At 34.7% G+C, this 19,986-nt stretch overlaps 2 protein-coding genes across 3 annotated transcripts in view; one reads left to right on the top strand and one right to left on the bottom strand.

Moving 5' to 3' along the window:
• Nucleotides 1–2,573: 2,573 nt before the first annotated feature.
• On the bottom strand, nucleotides 2,574–11,175 carry LOC117343928 (chitotriosidase-1-like). 2 transcript variants are annotated; one of them, XM_033906491.1, is made up of 9 exons: nucleotides 11,096–11,175; nucleotides 10,378–10,466; nucleotides 9,182–9,440; nucleotides 7,679–7,796; nucleotides 6,982–7,103; nucleotides 5,850–5,973; nucleotides 5,181–5,366; nucleotides 3,857–3,973; nucleotides 2,574–3,350 (listed from the first exon to the last, which is right to left on the bottom strand). In XM_033906491.1, the coding sequence occupies exons 1-9, from the start codon at nucleotides 11,107–11,109 to the stop codon at nucleotides 3,144–3,146; spliced, it is 1,236 nt and encodes a 411-aa protein (XP_033762382.1). In that variant the 5' UTR covers nucleotides 11,110–11,175; the 3' UTR covers nucleotides 2,574–3,143. The 2 variants fall into 2 exon arrangements, with proteins under 2 accessions (XP_033762382.1, XP_033762383.1); XM_033906492.1 differs by having other exon boundaries at nucleotides 10,390–10,466.
• Nucleotides 11,176–16,056: 4,881 nt separating this feature from the next.
• Nucleotides 16,057–19,986, top strand: part of LOC117343528 (polypeptide N-acetylgalactosaminyltransferase 5-like) — a 190,618-nt gene continuing 186,688 nt past the window's right edge. Inside the window, exon 1 of the mRNA XM_033905909.1 lies at nucleotides 16,057–16,119. The gene's annotated coding sequence lies outside the window, so the exon portion shown is untranslated. The remainder of the gene's footprint in view (nucleotides 16,120–19,986) is intronic.

Below are 19,986 nucleotides of genomic sequence, written 5' to 3'. Positions count from 1 at the left end.
ACAATCTGACAAAAAACTTGGAAAATATGCACTAAATAGTCTTCAACAAACCTTCAATACACCACTGTGTGTAACAGCGTGAAATTTAATCTCTGAAGTTTTCATTTTGGTTATACCAGGTTAGAAAAAACCTGGTAACTAGGTTTCCTTAGTGTTACAATAAGTATAGATGAAGTGGATGGTTGTTTATATAAAGATCAGATATATCGACTATATTTTCAATGGCGTCAGACTTAGCTGTGTAGTATAATTTACTAGAGAAAACTGAGCCAATTCGTTACTGCCATTTCACTTTAACGTCAACACTTGAAGGGCTGTGACTATGTACATCCTTTTGTTGACTTGCATTATTTCCCTGTACATGTATCTCTAAATACAGTCAGTTGTTTTGTCTAAAAGCTTTTTAAGTTACGTAGCATCAAAAATAATCTAGCTTTGTACAAACTGCATTCCTTTATACTTTGTGTATAGAATTTCTACAGATGGAGTTTCTTCTGAGAGCTTTCAAATATTTTATATTTAAATTTTGTGTTTAAAATATTTTGTCTATTTTTCTATTATTCTATTTATGATTGCTTTGTACTTAAAAACATGGCTGAATGTTTAACAACAGGATAATGTAAAGGATTTCAGATTTTTATTAAAATCTTTCCAGAGATACAAATATTTGTGCACAGTGTTGTTTGTTTCCTTCGTTTAAATCATCTTTGAGATAAAATATCAACTTTAAGCATAAAGTCTAACAATGGAGTGTATTACAGATGGAATTACTCAAATACAATTTTACATCTGAATAATCAACAAGCCAGAAGGATCTTGGCCTACTATTTTATGATCTTTACATTTTATTTCAAGTGTTACACAATGTACAGAACATACAGTTTAAACATAGACAGACACAAGCAAGCAGATGATACTTTGTACAGGATATCTGCGAGAGATTCTAACAAGCCAACATAAACAGTTGAGTCTTAACCATTTTGAATTTGGTCAAGGTTTTAAACTTGAATTTGGCCAAGGTATTAAACTTGAATTTGGCCAAGGTTTTAAACTTGAATTTGGCCAAGGTATTAAACTTGAATTTGGCCAGGGTTTTAAACTTGAATTTGGCCAAGGTATTAAACTTGAATTTGGCCAGGGTTTTAAACTTGAATTTGGCCAAGGTATTAAACTTGAATTTGGTCAAGGTTTTAAACTTGAATTTGGCCAAGGTTTTAAACTTGAATTTGGCCAAGGTTTTAAACTTGAATTTGGCCAAGGTATTAAACTTGAATTTGGCCAGGGTTTTAAACTTGAATTAGACCAAGGTTTTAATCTTGAATTTGGCCAAGGTTTTAAACTTGAAATTGGCCAAGGTATTAAACTTGAATTTGGCCAAGGTATTAAACTTGAATTTGGCCAAGGTTTTAAACTTGAATTTGGCCAAGGTATTAAACTTGAATTTGGCCAAGGTTTTAAACTTGAATTTGGCCAAGGTATTAAACTTGAATTTGGCCAAGGTATTAAACTTGAATTAGACCAAGGTTTTAATCTTGAATTTGGCCAAGGTTTTAAACTTGAATTTGGCCGAGGTTTTAAACTTGAAATTGGCCAAGGTTTTAAACTTGAAATTGGCCAAGGTTTTAAACTTGAATTTGGCCAAGGGATTACACTTGAATTTGGCCAGGGTTTTAATATTCCTGGTAACAGATGGTAAGCCGTTCCACAAATGGCCGCTACCTTACCAAAGCACTGGTTACCATAAGTCACAGTACAAGAGTTTAAAATGCATAACAAGGAAACTGTCTCCGTTCATGGTAATATGACTATTTAGTTCTTGCAATAAGTCTAGAAATAAATTTCAAAAACAAAGGACAAAGAAGTGTGACATTCATCACTATAGTGTAGTTCCCCACAGAAAGATCCTCTCATATGTAACATGCATCGCTAAGTACATGAAGAACATGCATGTGGACGTTTGAAAAAGAGCACTAAAAATCTTTATGAAAATCCAAGATGGCTGCCTTAAGGCCATATTGATATCCAATCAGTCCAATAATGTTATATGCATAATTAGGCAATATTAGTAACATTTGGCATGGACAGACAGACTAGAGGCAATTTGTATAGCCCACCATCATCAGCTGTGGTATATATATAGGTATAAAAATATAAAAACTTTGGCTTTTAAGAATTGTACAGAGAAATAGTAAATTATCCAAAAATAAAATGAAAATTTTAGCTCGTTACAAAGGTCAGTGGAAGCAGTATTACGCCCACATTCATCAGCTGTTGTATATATATATATATATAGGTATAAAAATATATACTTTGGCATTTAAAAATTGTATACAGAAATAGTCAGTTACACAAAAATACATTGGAAATATTTTTATCTTATTGTCACAAAGGAGTGGAAGCAGTTTAGCTCACAATCAACAGCCGTGGTTACTTCAGTATTCAAAAATTGTATGCCAAAAAAGTCAGTTATACAAAAATATATCGCAAACAATCTTATCTCGTTTTACAAAGGAGTGGAAGCAGTGAGACTAAGGTGTTAGTGTTAAACATTTGTGTTAATTTACTTTTTGTTGATTTTTATATCTAAAACTTTGACGGATGTAATAGGACATTATTCAACAGAGATGATCAACATGAAGCAACCTAAAACTTGTATTAAATTATATATTCAGTCCAGATCCATCCAAAATGGTGAAAAGCTTAGGCCTGTATAAATTTGACTTTTAGGCATCAATGTTAAGACCCCTTCTGAGCCTATAGCCTCTGTTAGATATTAAAATGGGTCCGATATTACAATGTTGAAGGTACAAACATAGCCACAGGGACTTGGTATAGAATTCCCAACCCATGATCCATTCTATGTATTTTAGTCTCTATATATGGACCGTGGGTTGTGATTTTCATGCCAAGTTCCTGTGACATAACCTACCCCTATAACTGTCACCTGCTGAATCACAGCCTGACACAATGACATAGCACTTTGAACTTCAATCACAGGTAAAAATGGTCCCAGATATTGCATATTAATAACAATTTGATTGCACAAATAAACTGTTTACAAATTCAATCCTGCATTGAAATCTATCACAGGAACAAATTAGGATCTTCATCTTCATAAAATAAATTGGATGCTTAATACTCTCTCAAACATATCCAAACTTGTGGCCATCATTTGTCATTATGTTGGACAGTGGTTGATATTTGAGGTAGGCTGATCTCCCTTTAGTGAGACAGCTTCCTACTGCCCTCACCAGGGGGAAGACTTTTTGGCCACACATGTTGTTGTAGTCGTCGAGATGAAGCGCCCAGATTCCAACACCCCCGAGGCGGTTATTGACCACATACTGGCACTATAAGGAAGAGAAATTTAAACAAATTGTACAGGAAATCGGTGTTTTACCCCTCCTGTTACCGAAAGTCATGTCAAAATTTTTCAGTTTCAATTCGCAAAGCAGATCCCAACAAACATTTTTTTTTTCATATCCCTTTGAAACTAAAAAATATTGACATCAAGGCTTAAAATTAATTTCTGAAAATACATACAGTTTTACTTATTTGATAAGGGAATTCTTTTGAACAATTCAATATGCAATATCAATGGTTGTATTGTGACATCACGTTTTCACATAATTTACGTTTGTTTTCATGTAAAGGAAAACTAAACAATCAGAAATCTGCATTCTGCATACAAAGAATGGAAAATCAATTATATACTAGTAAACAAATCTTCAACGTTCACTCATACAAATGTAAAAACAGATTTTACGTTTAGGTCCTTTATATTTACAAATATTCACCAATTACAATGTATTCCTATATACCAACATAACTGGTAAGTGTGGAGTTTATCGGATACCTTCTTACTGCTACTTTCTTGGTCTTCATATGATGCCCACGTTGTTCCACTGTAGAGGTACGGAACACTTGATTGGTCGTCCCAGACACGTGTAGATCCTTTTAACACTGTACATGCCTGCAAGTATCCGACACCTGGTAACTCGGCCAATAATAACCAAGTATGTACGTACATTCAATATACGATTACTAGCAATTCACAATATTACTAAACAAGTAATGTATAATGGTCATGCCATTACAAGAGTTTTCAGGAGGTCATTAGTCCCCTATCCTACTGGTGTCATCGAGGGGACTGTAGGTTTCCACTCCATCTGTCTTTTCGTATGTACACTGTACGTACACATGTATGTCATGCCAAAGTTTGCCTGCACTCTAGTGGCTTAATTCCTTGAGAGATTTTTATCAAACTTCACACAATGATAAAGGACTATAAATACATGTATCTTAGAAAAGTTAAAGTTTTAGGGTTTTTGGGTCAAGGTCAAGGTCACTGTTACTATTTTTAGCAGGGGCTGGTAGGGGGCATGTATTGCTTTAGCATTACCCAGTTTGCTCGTTTTCTTGTAAAACTGTGGCAATTAAAGTGAATTATTTTGACAATAAAGTCAATTTCTCTTGGTAATGTGAAACAGTGTATCAGGTATTGATTCAATCCACCTACATGAAAGAGTTGTCATGCTTTGTCAAATTAATTATCTCTACAATTTTTTTTTTTCACTTTAGCAGCATCTTCAGCTGGAGGAGGTGTTCTGACCAATTTCTGTCTACAAACATAGGAAAGGGGCATAACTATAGATCAGATGACTGAATCCATCTACTGCCCCAAACACTTGCTAATTATCCTAACAGGGAGCCAAATCAACAAGATTATGCCTAAAGGCAAAGGGAACGGGCATAACTGCCATAAAATATGTGAATGAAAACAGTGCAGGTAGGTAATTTCAATATGTCTCAGGCTACATCAGTTAAAGTTTCAAAATATTTGTAAAAAAAACCAAGTTGTCTGTACTAGTTGGTGAAGATCAGGCCAAAGAACCTCCATTTGAAGGTCAAGGAGTGACCCTTTCTTCTGTAGGGACTTAATTGTCTTCTCACTCAATACAGAATTCAATATGGTTCAGGAATTTTACATATCTTTAAGATAAAAATAGAGCTGGATTCAGTTAATAATATATCCAAAGATTTCCATTTTTTCCCCTTTTCGTGACCTCAACCTCTATGCCCTTACAGTGACCATATAATTCATTTTCATACATTCGAATCCTCCTGACAAGGAATCGTTGAAACTGTTGAGCCCCAGTGGCTAAATATGAGATACTTACATCTTGGTAGGTGTATAACCCACTTAATTTCCGGACTGGTCCTGGCTTGCCCTTGCCAACAGCTGGAGAGTGGAGGCTGTGGCTGTCTGCTTCACCGAGAGTGTAAGTACGGCCATAAGTTGGCAATCCTAGCAGCAGTTTGGAGGCAGGCATCCCTAGGTTGAGATAGTTTTTGATTGTCCCATCCTACATGAAAAAAAAGACAAAAGTTTGAGCTATGAGAATCACTCTTACTGAAATCAGAATCAGACAGAATATATTCTATTATTAGTAACAGTGACCTTGATCCTGATTAAACCTCAGAAGTTCCAAATGAATATCTAGACAAGATATATCAAGACAGATGGACATCCAAAGGATTCACAATTTGTGGTGATCTAGAATTTAAAAAAAAAAAAAAAAAAAAAACTTAATCTACTTAGCAATAGTTGCGAAATAAGTTTTAACAACTTATATTAATAAATCTTGTTGGCATGGATGGAAAAGTACAAGGGGTCAAACCAGAGCGCCCGGAGAAAACCCATGTGGTCAGGCAGGTACGTGACCCCATATCTTTTCACGTGCGATCAGGGAATCAAACCGCTGATGGCTAGGTGAAAGGCAAGAACGTTACCACTGTGCCACCCGACCACAGCTGTGTATACTACCCCTGTCTGATTGTGTACTTACTGCACAGTAGTCCTTTCTCTCCCCAACAGGAGCATACAGTGGACTGTTGTATGCTGTTGTGCTGTCTACATTATGTATGTACATATGGTAGTCATATGTCATGGCTGTGGCAAAGTCCAAAACTCTGGAAAAAAAGACATTTTCAATAATATAAAATTAAAGCTCAATAATAATAACATCTGTAAATTGGCCTCAAACCTTTGGCCTTACTATATTTGACATGATGTACACCTGGAATTCCATCATTAAAATATTTTCTAAATAGCATTGGTACATCTTACATCTGTGACCTACTTATCCTGGTAATCTTACATCTGTGACCTACTTATCCTGGTAATCTTACATCTGTGACCTACTTATCCTGTAATCTTATATCTGTGACCTACTTATCCTGTTAATCTTACATCTGTGACCTATTTATCTTGCCAATCTTACATCTGTGACCTACTTATCCTGTAATCTTACATCTATGACCTACCTATCCTTGTAATCTTACATCTGTGACCTACTTATCCTCGTAATCTTACATCTGTGACCTACTTATCCTGGTAATCTTACATCTACTTATCCAGGTAATCTTACATCTGTGACCTACTTATCCTGTAATCTTACATCTGTGACCTACTTATCCTGGTAATCTGACATCTGTGACCTACTTATCCTGGTAATCTTACATCTGTGACTTACTTATCCTGGTAATCTTACATCTGTGACCTACTTAACCATGGTTATCTTACATCTGTGGCCTACTTATCCTGGCAATCTTACTTCTGTGACCTACTTATCCTGGTAATCTTACATCTGTGACCTACTTATCCTGGTAATCTTACATCTGTGACCTACTTATCCTGGTAATCTTACATCTGTGACCTACTTAACCATGGTTATCTTACATCCGTAGCCTACTTATCCTGGCAATCTTACTTCTGTGACCTACTTATCCTGGTAATCTTACATCTGTGACCTACTTATCCTTGCACATCATACATCTGTGACCTACTTAGCCAGGCCAGATACATCGTACATCTATGACCTACTTATCCTGGTAATCTGACATCTGTGACCTACTTATCCTTGCACATCATACATCTGTGACCTACTTATCCTTGCACATCATACATCTGTGACCTACTTAGCCAGGCCAGGTATATCGTACATCCGTGACCTGGGAATGCTGGGTATCAGAGCAGCGGACATCTGTTTGGGAGCCGTGCCTAGGACACTGGTCTCATTATCAAAGGTACTTCGTACAATCTGTAAATGAGAAAGGAAGATGACTAAAATCAGTCAAAATTTGACCAGTTGATATTAGACTTTGAATGTTTCTGTTTTTCTGTCAGTGTAATTATGAAGCTAAAACAATTAAACACCGTCTCACTTTCAAACTCTCATATCTCACGGAAACAGTTATTCTCTGTGTAAATTATATATCAGCAGAAATTTCACAGAGAAATAACGGGATGATGTATAAATATGTATCCAATCATATCAATGTACATACATCTGAATAAAAATTTACTTCATGCTATCAAATCAAGACAAGATAAACAATTGAAAGTAACGGAATTGTATCTGACCATTAAAACAGATGAAAACACCCTCAATGTGTCGTACATTGTACAAGCTGAAGTAAATCTGTTCATAGAGGGGCTGCATCATTTCAAGAAATCCTCACATACAAAATGTTAATATGATAGACGGTATAGTGAATGTACTCTAGCTACTCAACAAAAAAAGGGACATAACTCTTTTTAATAGATCACATGACTTTTATTTCTAGAAATGACTTATATTAATTACCATTAGATATCAAACACACATTTATGTACCTGTATGATTTTCATGTAGCCTTGTTTTTTTTCCGGGGTAACTTGATTAGGCTCCCAGTCAAAGTCCACCCCATCAAAGTTATACTTTTTAACGTAGTTGTAGAGGTCCAAAGCGAAGCTAAACATGACAAACGGATGACATCATCAAAAATATACTGTATAATTCATACAAAAAGTTACCATACTAAACCTGAAACATGACAAACACACATAAAAGGAGGATTTCTTTGCTGGGTTTATCGCCCCGTGAACAGTCATGTCATTTTGAGGCGGGGTCTCCTTGTAGTAGTTGGTGACTACCTCACTGAACAGCTTACAGGAGACCCATCGCATGGCATTCAGAGTAATGTGGGTAAAGTGTTTGCCAAGGACACAAACCATGACAGCACAGACTGGCCTTTTTCTCAGCTTTCTGGGCCCAGTTGACTTGACAAAACTTTATGAAACTCTGTAATTCTTAATTCTCTTCCAACTGCCATAATTTAAAGAGGATATACTCACAGGTTTTGCAATGAATGAGGAATGAAATGTTCACTAATCAAGTGATTAAGCTAATCAACTTTTGAACAACTGGGCCCTGATAAACACTGGAGGGTTCAACTACGTGCCTAGGCCTTTCACCTGAGATTACGTAGCCGGCACTCTAACCGACAGAGCTATCATGGAGAGTGGAGAGCATAAGGTCACATAACTAGGCCAGAATAGCAGGAGTTTCCCTTTGGCCTAGTGGTACAATATATCCACTCAGAGAACGGGAGCCTCATGTTGCCAGTTGGAGGCCAAGCAAAGGCCGGGTATATTTCATTACTCCTTCCAATAACAGATTTGGTGCCATTGACAACTCCAAGTGAAAGCTTTATGAGATTGAGAGGCTTCCTTGGAGATAAAGAACTTGGGTTGTGATTGTCTTTCGGAGACTTTGTGGAAAAGCGAGTAGTGTAAAAGTGGATTGTACAGGTCATGCACCTCAAGCTAGGGTGTTCACATGGAGAGTGAGAGATCGTAAGTTTGAGTCCCAGCATGGGCAAGTTATACGAGGATACAAATTTGATATGAAACCCTTTTTTTATACTGTGTAATATACAGAAAACAACCATTGTTAACCTGATACACAACAAACAATGACATCATCAACACACTGACAGATATATACCGTAATTACGATATTGACCAAGACATTTTTCTGCAAAATATCAGATTTCAGACTTTTCCCATACCCTGTATATTAATTGCAAATACTTAAAACCCCCTAATAGAAAAAATTCTAAAAAGTGTTAATTCTTACTTTTTATCCTGGCTGCTTATACAGGACTTTTTCTGGGGGCTTTTTGGGGCCATTAATGGGCCCAATTCCCAATTGAAATTATATCATATTTAAGCCAAATTGCCAAAACTTTCAGTTTACTCCTGAAAAAATCTTTCCTAATTTACCAATTTTCTTCCCAAAATGAGACAAAAAGGCCCCATCCCAAATCAGTGGGGGAAAAGCCTGGTTATACCTACTCTTGTTTCTGTTGATCCGTAGCCAGAATTACATCGGTGAAGTCCCGCTGGAGAGAGATCAGAACAGACAGAGCGGGATTAGTAAACTTCAGCTTGGTCACTCCATTATAGAACATTTCATCTTTGGAGGAGAGTGCAGCCATCATAAGACCTTTGATTTCTGCGAAGGCCACAATTATGTGTGTACACAGACGGTCAGGAATATCAGTCACTGGCATGTAGGACGTCCGTGTCACATAACAAACAATTCGACCTCCATCTGTATAGAAACAGGTCAAATTACATAACAGGATTATCATGATGTTTGAATCACAGGTGCCTGACTCGTTTTATAAAATAATAACATATAAGAGTACATATTAATGATATTTATATGTACTCTTATATGTTATTATCTTATAAAACGAGTCAGGCACCTGTGTTTGAATCTTTGAAATCAAAAGTTGAAAACTGCCTACCTTTAATTACCTGAAGTTATTTCACAGATAATTACATTAGAATTGACATAAATTTCTGCACTGGACAAAGTCACCACTAAGGACCTACAGGTAGACTGACCACCAGCCCCGAAGTTTTTTGTTAAGAACGGCTCAGCTAAATTCTATTACAAGGAGAAAAAATATTCTAATACATGTACTAGATTATCTCCCTTAGTTTGAAACTGTGTCTAGAATCACACATATCCTACAGACCAAAATTATAAAGCTCAATTTTATTTATAATTTCAATGTCCTAGAGACAGGTGGCCATGCAGTCTAACCTGCATGTCTCTTAGTATTACTTTAAAAAAAAAACAACTTAAGGTATGGAATTTGTTTCCGTAATAGTTTCCTATGGGAAATTTTAAGTTATAGAATTTTCCTAAGTTAATTAAAGAATGTGATTGATGAACCTGATGAGGCAGAAGAGTGTCCAAGGTCACTTTATTGATCAGAATTCAGTATTATTAGTATGTTTGTCTAAACTTTGTCCAGACTGAACCATATGGTATGTAAATCACAACTTACATAAGCTCCCCCCCCCCCCCCCCTCCCCCCCCCCCCTCTACTGCATGATAAAAAAAAATTCAAACACCTACAATTTTTTTTTCCTCATCCTAAAAGGGGGGGGGGGGGTCCTGACCCCCAGGATCCACTAGTGATTTAATTAATTAATTCATACATTAGACTGTTCTCTGTACTAGAGTGTAAAAGAACATTGTATCATACTTGTATTGGCCTCCCCTGCTTCGCATCTTCCACCTCTCGACACGACCAGAAAAAGGATCAGGAAGCAACCAAGGAAACTAAAATGGAGAAGAAAATTATTATAATATACAGATTATAGGTGGCCTGATGGGGCTTCAGATTAACAATCTACAGCACCTATAATCACCTAGCCAGAAATACCTACAGCATATACCACTGTGTCACATCCACATATCCCTATGCATTATTTATCAAATATATAGTGGCCTTAAATTATATCATAAGACATATATGCATGGATTGTTTTTGTTATAAACTTTTAAGATTAAGTATCTGACTGCTAACCAAATTATTCTCGTCAAGCTCGTCATGTTTAATTAAAATCACACTCCTCTCCACAAAAAAAAAAAAAAATGAAAGAAATAAGCTGTCCAAATATAGTGTGCTAAAAAGTTTAGTAATATTTGTTTGGGCCATATCTAGTTAATAGATCAAGAGGCCATGTTGAAAAGGCAGATATGCCTGTAAATCTAGATCTCATATAACATGTAAAACTTTTAAATATATGTCAGACAATTTTTACGGTCTAACAGATAGGCCCTAGTTAATAGACTCAAGAGGTCTCTGCTTAAAACGTGAAAGAAGAAGGAGGAGGAGAAGAGGAGGAGGAGGAGGAGGAGGAGGAAGAAGAACTTTTAGAAACATAATATGAAGATTATTTCCTTACCTGTGGTATGACATGATGACACTTCCAAGATTAGTTTCCTTGTACGAGTTAAAGTTAGGCCTATAAATACCATCATTAGGACCGGGTATTTTCAGCCAATCAAAACGCGTCAGTTATAATAATATATTGTATGCCAATACAGGGGATCATTATAATGTATTTCTAATCAGATTGTGCACGTGTATGGTCCTTAGGTCTATATATGAATCCGACCTGATCAAAATTATATCTTGATATACGCTAGAAATGTAAATTGTAATGCTGTGATTCTATATATTATCGGGTCACGCTCAACCATAGCTGTATCGAAACCGAAAGTAGATGGCCATGGTATTCAAGAGACCAGGACTAAATATTCAATGGAAGGAAATCAAGATTAATTGCCTAAAGCATAACCTAAACAACTTTCTGAAAATAAATAAATAGATAATAAATAAATAAATAAATAATTAGAAAAGCGTAAAATCCAGTTCCCTGCGCCAGAGACCTCTGCCTGCGCATACATGTACCTTCCTAATCTGACATATACATGTATGTTTGCGCGGGAAACGGGCATTTTATATCTTTGGACCTAATATTACAAATATTTTCTACCAATACTTCACTGTAAAATTTCTGTTTTTCTTTGTAACTTTACCTGACGTCACTCCGTTTTGAGCATGCGCGAAAATTAATCAAACATATGGATTGAGCCAGTGCTTGCCACTCTCTTACATACTCTGCATATATTGAAACAGGACATTATCGAAATATTGCAAGAAGTGATCGTCTGTGCAGAGTTTGTATCTCTGGCTACATAGATGACGAGTATCGCTTTCTGTTGAATTACCAAATATTTCAAACCCTAGGATCAAGATGCATTAACAAGTACTACTGAAAAAAATCTGTATTCAAGTTGACCCGTGCATGCAATTACTATGTAAAAGATTTAACAATTCTGAGCAAATATACATATGTACCATGCTAGACAACTGCGGAAAAGTATTATATGATGTCTATTGTCTAACTAGATTTGTCCATTCTCTATACAATTTATTTTGTAATTTTGTCTGCTCTAAACTACTATTACGCCCACCCTAGATCCATTACGACCTTTCTTGGTACAGGTTTAACTTAACATGTACCAGTTTTTTGCCTCGCTCCATTCGTCTATGTATTGATGAAATTGTATTTTGAATACTGCATAATTATGTTTAGTATTAAAGAAAAACACCGGTCCATTTGCTTCATAGTCGCTATGTACTACAAGTTTCGGTGAATCGCCATCGAAAGATGAATCCACTTGGCCTTGTATACGTGACGTCAAGTGTTGACCAAATTAAGCTCAAACTGATAAGCAGATCAATTTCATAGGGATAAATTTTACCGAAATAGTTGATGTGCTAAGAATACCAAAGCTTGGCAAGGCGCCTCGGGTGGGGATAGTATAAGCCACCATATGTTACGGAATACATCATACCACAGGGGCTTGGCACGATTTTCCAAATGATGGTCCATATATATATGTATTACAGTGTCAAGGATTTTCCAAATGATGGTCCATATATATATGTATTATAGTGTCCTTGACACTATAATACATATATATATGGACCATCATTTGGAAAATCGTGCCAAGCCCCTGTGCATCATACACAGTTTGTTGTCCTCTCGAGATTGTATTTAATATGTCTTTAAGATTTGTTTTTTTTACCCCTATACATGATCTTATTCCTATGTTTAAAAGCTACTTCTAACTACAGGCCGATTTATCTGCAGTCCATTATTGGAAATATCTTTTGAACACTTGTATAATTATTTCATGGAACGTTCCCTTTTTAACAAACACCAATCGGGTTTTTATGCATGGTCATTCCACAGTTTACCAACATATTGATACTTATTATCATAATATGTACTGCACTCGAATCGAAAAAATATACATGTGTAGTTTTTTTTTTGTGATATTTCGAAAGCGTTTGATAGGGTTTGACATAGGGGTTTGTTGGTTAAATTGAAATAGTATTTTATTTCAGGTGAATTGTATTCTTGGCTTGAAAATTACTTAACTCGGAGATTAAAACAGTTCTTGTTCAACTGTAAGTCTAATTGAAGCAAGCGTTCCACAAGGCTCAATTCTTGGGCCGCTTTTGTTTTTAATTTATATTAATTATTATTCCCTTAATACATGGTTGGTTACTTTTAATCCCGGTAAGACAGATATATTATTTATCTGTGAACACTGAGGGATTTTAGATTTAATATTTGATGAGAAATCCCTAAACTGATAATCGTAAACATTTAGGTGTAAATTTTAATTCTGATACATAAAAGGGGGGATCGATCATGTCCACGAAATTTATACCTCTGGTACGAAAAATTAAATTCTTATGGAAACATAAACACATTCTTAGTCGCGATGCTCATTTGATAATACATGTATACAAAACGTTTGTGGAATGTAGGATGGGTGTGCTGGATTTGAGTCGGAAAAGTTAGAGAAGGTGCAGCCTTGTTTTTCAAAAAGCTTCCTATGTCTGCACATTTTTTGGCAATTGAAACCTGTCGTTATAGAAATATCGAGCGAAATATGATATATTATACAATTTGTAAGGCGACAACTGAAGTGCAAGGCGATCGAATATCATTTTGTATTAATATGTAACATATACTACAACTTAAGAAGTTAATATATAAATATACTATTGTCAAAAACCTCCAATGTTTAAATGAAAGCATAATCATTATTTGTCAATAGCAGCAAGGAATTTAGCCGTCTTGGCAATTTTATTTTTGAAGAAAATAAAATTAGAGCTGTATCTCGATAGCACTCCACTTCTTTTAGCTGTGTCACATTCTTATTATGTATTGTATGTAATATAATATGTTATATGTAATATTGTAATATGTAGTATGTAATCATGAGCTGTAAGGCCTACAGTAATTACGTACATTGAATTGAACAATGTCATTTTATATTCTACCTTCAGCAAACACGTAATTGTATGTCTTCAACAAATTCTGATTCTCCGTTTACATTGTAAAGATGTCCATCCTTTCCGTAAAAATAAGATTGCAGATAAATGTCAAGCTTAATAGCAATTAAGCAAAAATTATTTAGGTATATTATAACGCGTTGAAACATTTACGGCGAGAGCCGAACAATGTGCAGAAGTTATATGGGTTGCCTCCCCTACACCTTATTTGTTATACAACGGTAGCCGCATCACGCAAAAATGCCTAAAATGACACATACCGGGTAGGTTCTAGAAAATATATATAATTAACACCAACAAGAAATGGAAACATAATAACAGCGTCCTAATAATCAGGGATTTAGAAAAAAATAATTATTCAGTATACGCCCCTGTAATAATTAATATCTGATTATATTAATTTTTCTGGTGAAGGATTGAAATCCTCTATACCAAACACAATACATAGAATTTTTGGCATCACTGAATTGTAGCTTTAGAATTGTACAATGTTTTTTGATTTTCCCAGTGATTATCCAACCTATTTTTAAGTGTTCACATATTCCGCCGATATCACTTCCTCTTGGCGACTGTTCCATGTCCTGACTGTCCTCACTGAGAAAAGGTTCGCTCTTGTTGATGTCCTGGATTGTCGCCGATATAAACTTTTTGAATGCCCTCTACTACTAAGTTGAGATATAATTTTATTCCATGGTTTTACTAATGTTCTTACCACTTCGTCGTGGGTGTTGTTTAATTACTACTTCGTACAAGTCAGGCATGCCCCCTCTTACCCTTCGGTACGATAGAGTTTGAAGCTTAATTAATTTAGTCGATGCAATCTTTCGGGATTGCTTAGATCTGCAAAGCCGGTTTTGTACATGCTGCCTTTTAATGATGCTTTATTTTTATTTCCAATTCAATTCAATAACACCGAAAACTACATAAAAACTATAGAGATGGAAAAAAAAGTTATAATTTGTTCGGGATCCAGCTAATTATAGCATCCATTTTAAAATCAAGAGTTAACGGTTAGGAGTTCAAACTTTGAGGGTGTAAAAGTATGTAACTTTTGCTATTAATATACCGTCTTTATACAAACGTCTATTTCTGTTTTCATTCGATCATAACTACCAATTTTCTCTCGGTTGTATCACAACGATTGTTTTGGTCGTTGTAACATTTTGTAGAATTGATATAAAATCCAATTAAAGATATTTAAGTACGGTCCAAGATATCGTATTTATCGAACTAAATTTTCAAGGAGTTGGCAGGCGATTTACAGAATATCCGAAAATCGACCCTTGCAGTCCGAACTCTATAGGTTCTAATTAATTTTACAAAACGTTACACATGGCATAGTTAATATAGATGATTGACAGGTGGCATTTTAAGTACACAGTTGGTCATATTTCAGACAGGTGTGATAATTACCTTAATTGTCCTTTGTCCGAGGCTAGGTGTCATACCTGGCCAGACCAGTTAAGTAACTCAATTAACATCAAAAGATAAATGTACAAACATATTGCGTGATTTAATCCGATAACAGAGAAGGATTATAATATCAATTTCAAAAGACAGACAGGTGGTTGAAATGTTATCAAATTACTTTTTAAATGAACAGTTTACAAAGCGAAAGTAGACGGCGAAGAAATCCAAAATTATTGAAAATGTCAAACCACTAATTATATAAATTCACTATGAAAGTTGACCGGCCCTTTCCGTCAAATACATAAATAGACATATTTAAAATTTATAATTTATAGAATCCGTTGTGTAAACTATCTCCCAAATGTGATACCGGTGGTTCTATTCCTAGGTATACCAATAAATGGACAAAAAAGCATGAATTTAACTGTGTTGATAAAACCAGAAACATATATATACAATATATACAGTATATCAGTATATATACTGTACAAGCCAACCACGTGTGCTACAAATACCACGTAGATCACGACCGAAAGTGACACGCCCACTTTTTTAGTAGCACGCCCTCTAACGGCTGAAGTAGTAACGGTGTTAAGCGTGACAGTGCCCGTTGGATTACGTCTGCTTGTGACATTGCCCGTAAGTATGTTTAAACATTCTGAACTTAAGTTATGAATGCCTTAATATTGGTGATTTTTATTTTCTAACGGCTACATTTGACTTTGAGAAGAGAAATGTTTACAAAAACACATGTCAAGATTTTTTGTGGTATATGACCTTTGACCTGAACCTTGTGTATCGTAAACACGCGTAAACAATCCGAACTTAGAGGCCTACACCTCTCTGGTCAACGTGTAACAAACATTGAAACTGTCACGCGATCAGTAATTAAGATTTCCATGTTCGAAATAAAGGGGTCGACGAATATTCACACGATTTAGAACGACCATGTCAGTAAACGGACGCCCATGGTGTTATGATTTCGTGTAGCGATACTTTTTTTTGGATATACATGTAGGTTACATCTTTCTGGTGTTTTTTTTAGTCTGAATTGGTTCTGTATGTATTGATATGATGTACTTAGTCAAACCGAACATCTAAACAATATGTATTGTGTGATGAATGGTAAATTTATGTCGTTTGGATTTTTTGCCTATCTTTATTTAAATAGCTTGGAGATATCTCTTTAAATAGAAATATATTTTCAATTCAGATATCTATTATTTAATAATTGCAGATATCTGTATAAGAAATAGATATATCTCAGATTCAAATATATATATTATTTTAGATACAGATATCTCTAATTTAATTAAAGATATACAGATATCTGCATTTTATCTATATTTTATAAATAGAGATATCTTTAATTCAAATAAATTTATATAAATGATATATAGATATATCTGTATCTTAGATGAAGATAATCTTTAATTCAAATTGAGTTATCTGTATTCAATATAGAATAGATATCTCTATGATTAAGATATCTCAAATTTTGATACAGATATCCTAATTAAATGGGTAAAACCCCAAACCACATACGGTACCATACATGAATGATCTTTGCACCACCATTTGTGTTGTTGCCAAAAATTACTTTACCTTTCCATGATAATTTTCTAGAAATCTTTTTTTTTCAAAAAAGCAAATATTTCAACATAAGGATGAAAATAAACCCATAATTCTCCGTAAATTGTAATAAATGAAATTGTATAACCTTTCTTATAGCGATAAATTATGATAAATAGAACATTATGGAAGAATAAAAACATGACCTTACTATAAAAATAAAAATAATACATCACGCAAAGCAGAGTTAATTATCTCCCCTAGATATCTGGTGTCCTTATATAAGGGATCACAAGGAGGATAACTCTTAATAGCTGTATTCAAAAGATCACAGCCATGCCCTCATTCACGCTCACAATCCTTTATCACAAGATCACAGTCGTGCCCTCAGTTCACGTTCACAACCCTTCATCACAAGATCACAGCCATGCCCTCGGTTCACACCACTTCATCACAAGATCACAGCCATGCCCTCGGTTCACACCACTTCATCACAAGATCACAGTGATGACCTCGTTCACATTCACACCCTCACATCCCAAGCTAGTTCATGTCATTCATACCAGTTATAATGAAGCTTGGTTCAGCGATTACTTAAATTGAATTCCATCTAAAACTAACCATCAGTGAATTTTCTTATATATTATGAAACATTTCTATACGTCTGAAAAGTATGTTTTAAAGATGTGGCCAGTTGTATTGTGAACCCTGATATGGCAATATTATTAGAAATTACATACAGTAAGTATAACCACTACAATAGTACTGGTTTAATTGTAATAACTGTAATTCAGACGTGCTTATGGCCTAGTACTTGTAAATTTGAATTTCATTTACATATCATTTACACATCATTTGCATTAAATTTGTCAATACTGCAACAAAATTTGGTGTTGATTGATGTACACATGTTGTCAATATGCAAATGAGAACATGTTTCCGTGGTAATTATATGACATGTATAAAGCTATTAAACCTATCATTGCTAGCTGTACATCAATCAAAGACGAGAGAACATGTGTAACAAAAGCCCTCACGTACATATAGATATATATCACAGGACGGTAATAGTAAGAAGAAAATACCTGTCTTCACATTGACTATTATCACACCTGTGTACATTTATTGACTATTATCACACCTGTCTACATATTGTCTATAATCACACCTGTCTACTTATTGTCTATAATCACACCTGTCTACATATTGTCTATAATATCACCTGTCTATATATTGTCTATAATCTCACCTGTCTACATATTGTCTGTAATCACACCTGTCTACATATTGTCTATAATATCACCTGTCTATATATTGTCTGTAATCATACCTGTCTATATATTGTCTATAATCACACCTGTCTATATATTGTCTATACTATCACCTGTTTATATATTGTTTATAATTACACCTGTCTATATATTGTCTATAATCACACCTGTCTACATATTGTCTTTAATCACACCTGTCTACATATTGTCTATAATCTCACCTGTCTACATATTATCTATAATCACACCTGTCTATATGTTGTCTATATTCACACCTGTCTACATATTGTCTATAATCACACCTGTCTACATACATTGTATATTGTCTGTAATCTCACCTGTCTACATATTCTCTTTATGACCAATTATACCTGTTAATATACTTATATGCATGTGTATAATCATACCTGGAAACATTCCCATTAGTTATAACCAAAGTTTTCATAATCATATCTCTGTGTATGTAATCAAACATTTACCTAAATACAAAATTGTATGTAAACCCCTGTGTGTTTATAATATACCAGTTTGTATATATCCATACCTGTGTATAATATACTATAATACACATATCATACCTGTCTGTTTATAAAACACATGTATACCAATTTGTATATATATATAACCATACCTGTGTATATAATTATATACCTGTCCATATGTAACCATATACCTATTAATATGTGATAATACCTGTTAATATGTAATAATACCTGTCTATTTATAATACACCTGTTTTTTTATTACCATACCTGGTCTATATATAGATGTAATTATATACCTGTCCTTATGTAATCGTACCTGTCCAGACCCTAATTATCCCAGGCTGTAGATCGTGAGTTCGAGGGCCAGTCACAGGGCACCAGTACAAGTCATAAAATATTGTCTTCCTTCATCATTTGTGTTGCTATGTTATATATCTTATGTAGATCTGTACACTAATTAACTGTCTTGATGTTGAAATTTACGGTATCTCTTAGACATTCAAATTGGTGTCATCAGCTGGGCTCATGCTTATTCTTGAATATTATTTAATTAGTTAATCAACTAAATATAACTTTCTTACATCATGATTTTAAGGGCATTCTATACATACATTGATTTGAATATTAGATCATCTTATGATTTAATATGAAAGTGCTTATGCATATGCTTAACTAATACCAATTTAATTACTTATGATCTCATGAATGTACCCGACACTGTGGATTCTAACATTTTAATATGCATGATGCACTGTGGAAACAAAGTGATTGAGTTTAAATAAGAAAAAAGCTGTGTGATAACCTTCAATGTTGTATATATCATCACAAAATATTACTGTATAGATATTAGATTTCACTGGACTAAAATTTGGTAGTTGTTCCAAGCAGTGCTTAAGTTTTTAATGGTGCTATGTATGTACTTATAAATTTTTGCTGGTACATGTATTTATTTTCGCATCGTATTTAATGTGTGTAAATATTTTGGCACTATATATCTGAAGTCTGCAAATAGAACAAAAAGATTTGCTGGTATTTATTTTCCCGCTATATTTAATGCCCAAAAATATAGCGAAATTAAATCTCGGCAAATATCACCAACTATGTACAGTTTGAATTCGGTTATTGGGATGCAGTGAAACTGTACATCTACTTAAACACTGTGGCTGAAGAGGCCACAG

Source organism: Pecten maximus, chromosome 15 (genome assembly GCF_902652985.1).
Source record: "Pecten maximus chromosome 15, xPecMax1.1, whole genome shotgun sequence".
NCBI classification, from domain to species: domain Eukaryota; kingdom Metazoa; phylum Mollusca; class Bivalvia; order Pectinida; family Pectinidae; genus Pecten; species Pecten maximus.
This window is presented reverse-complemented; position numbering and strand designations above follow the sequence as displayed.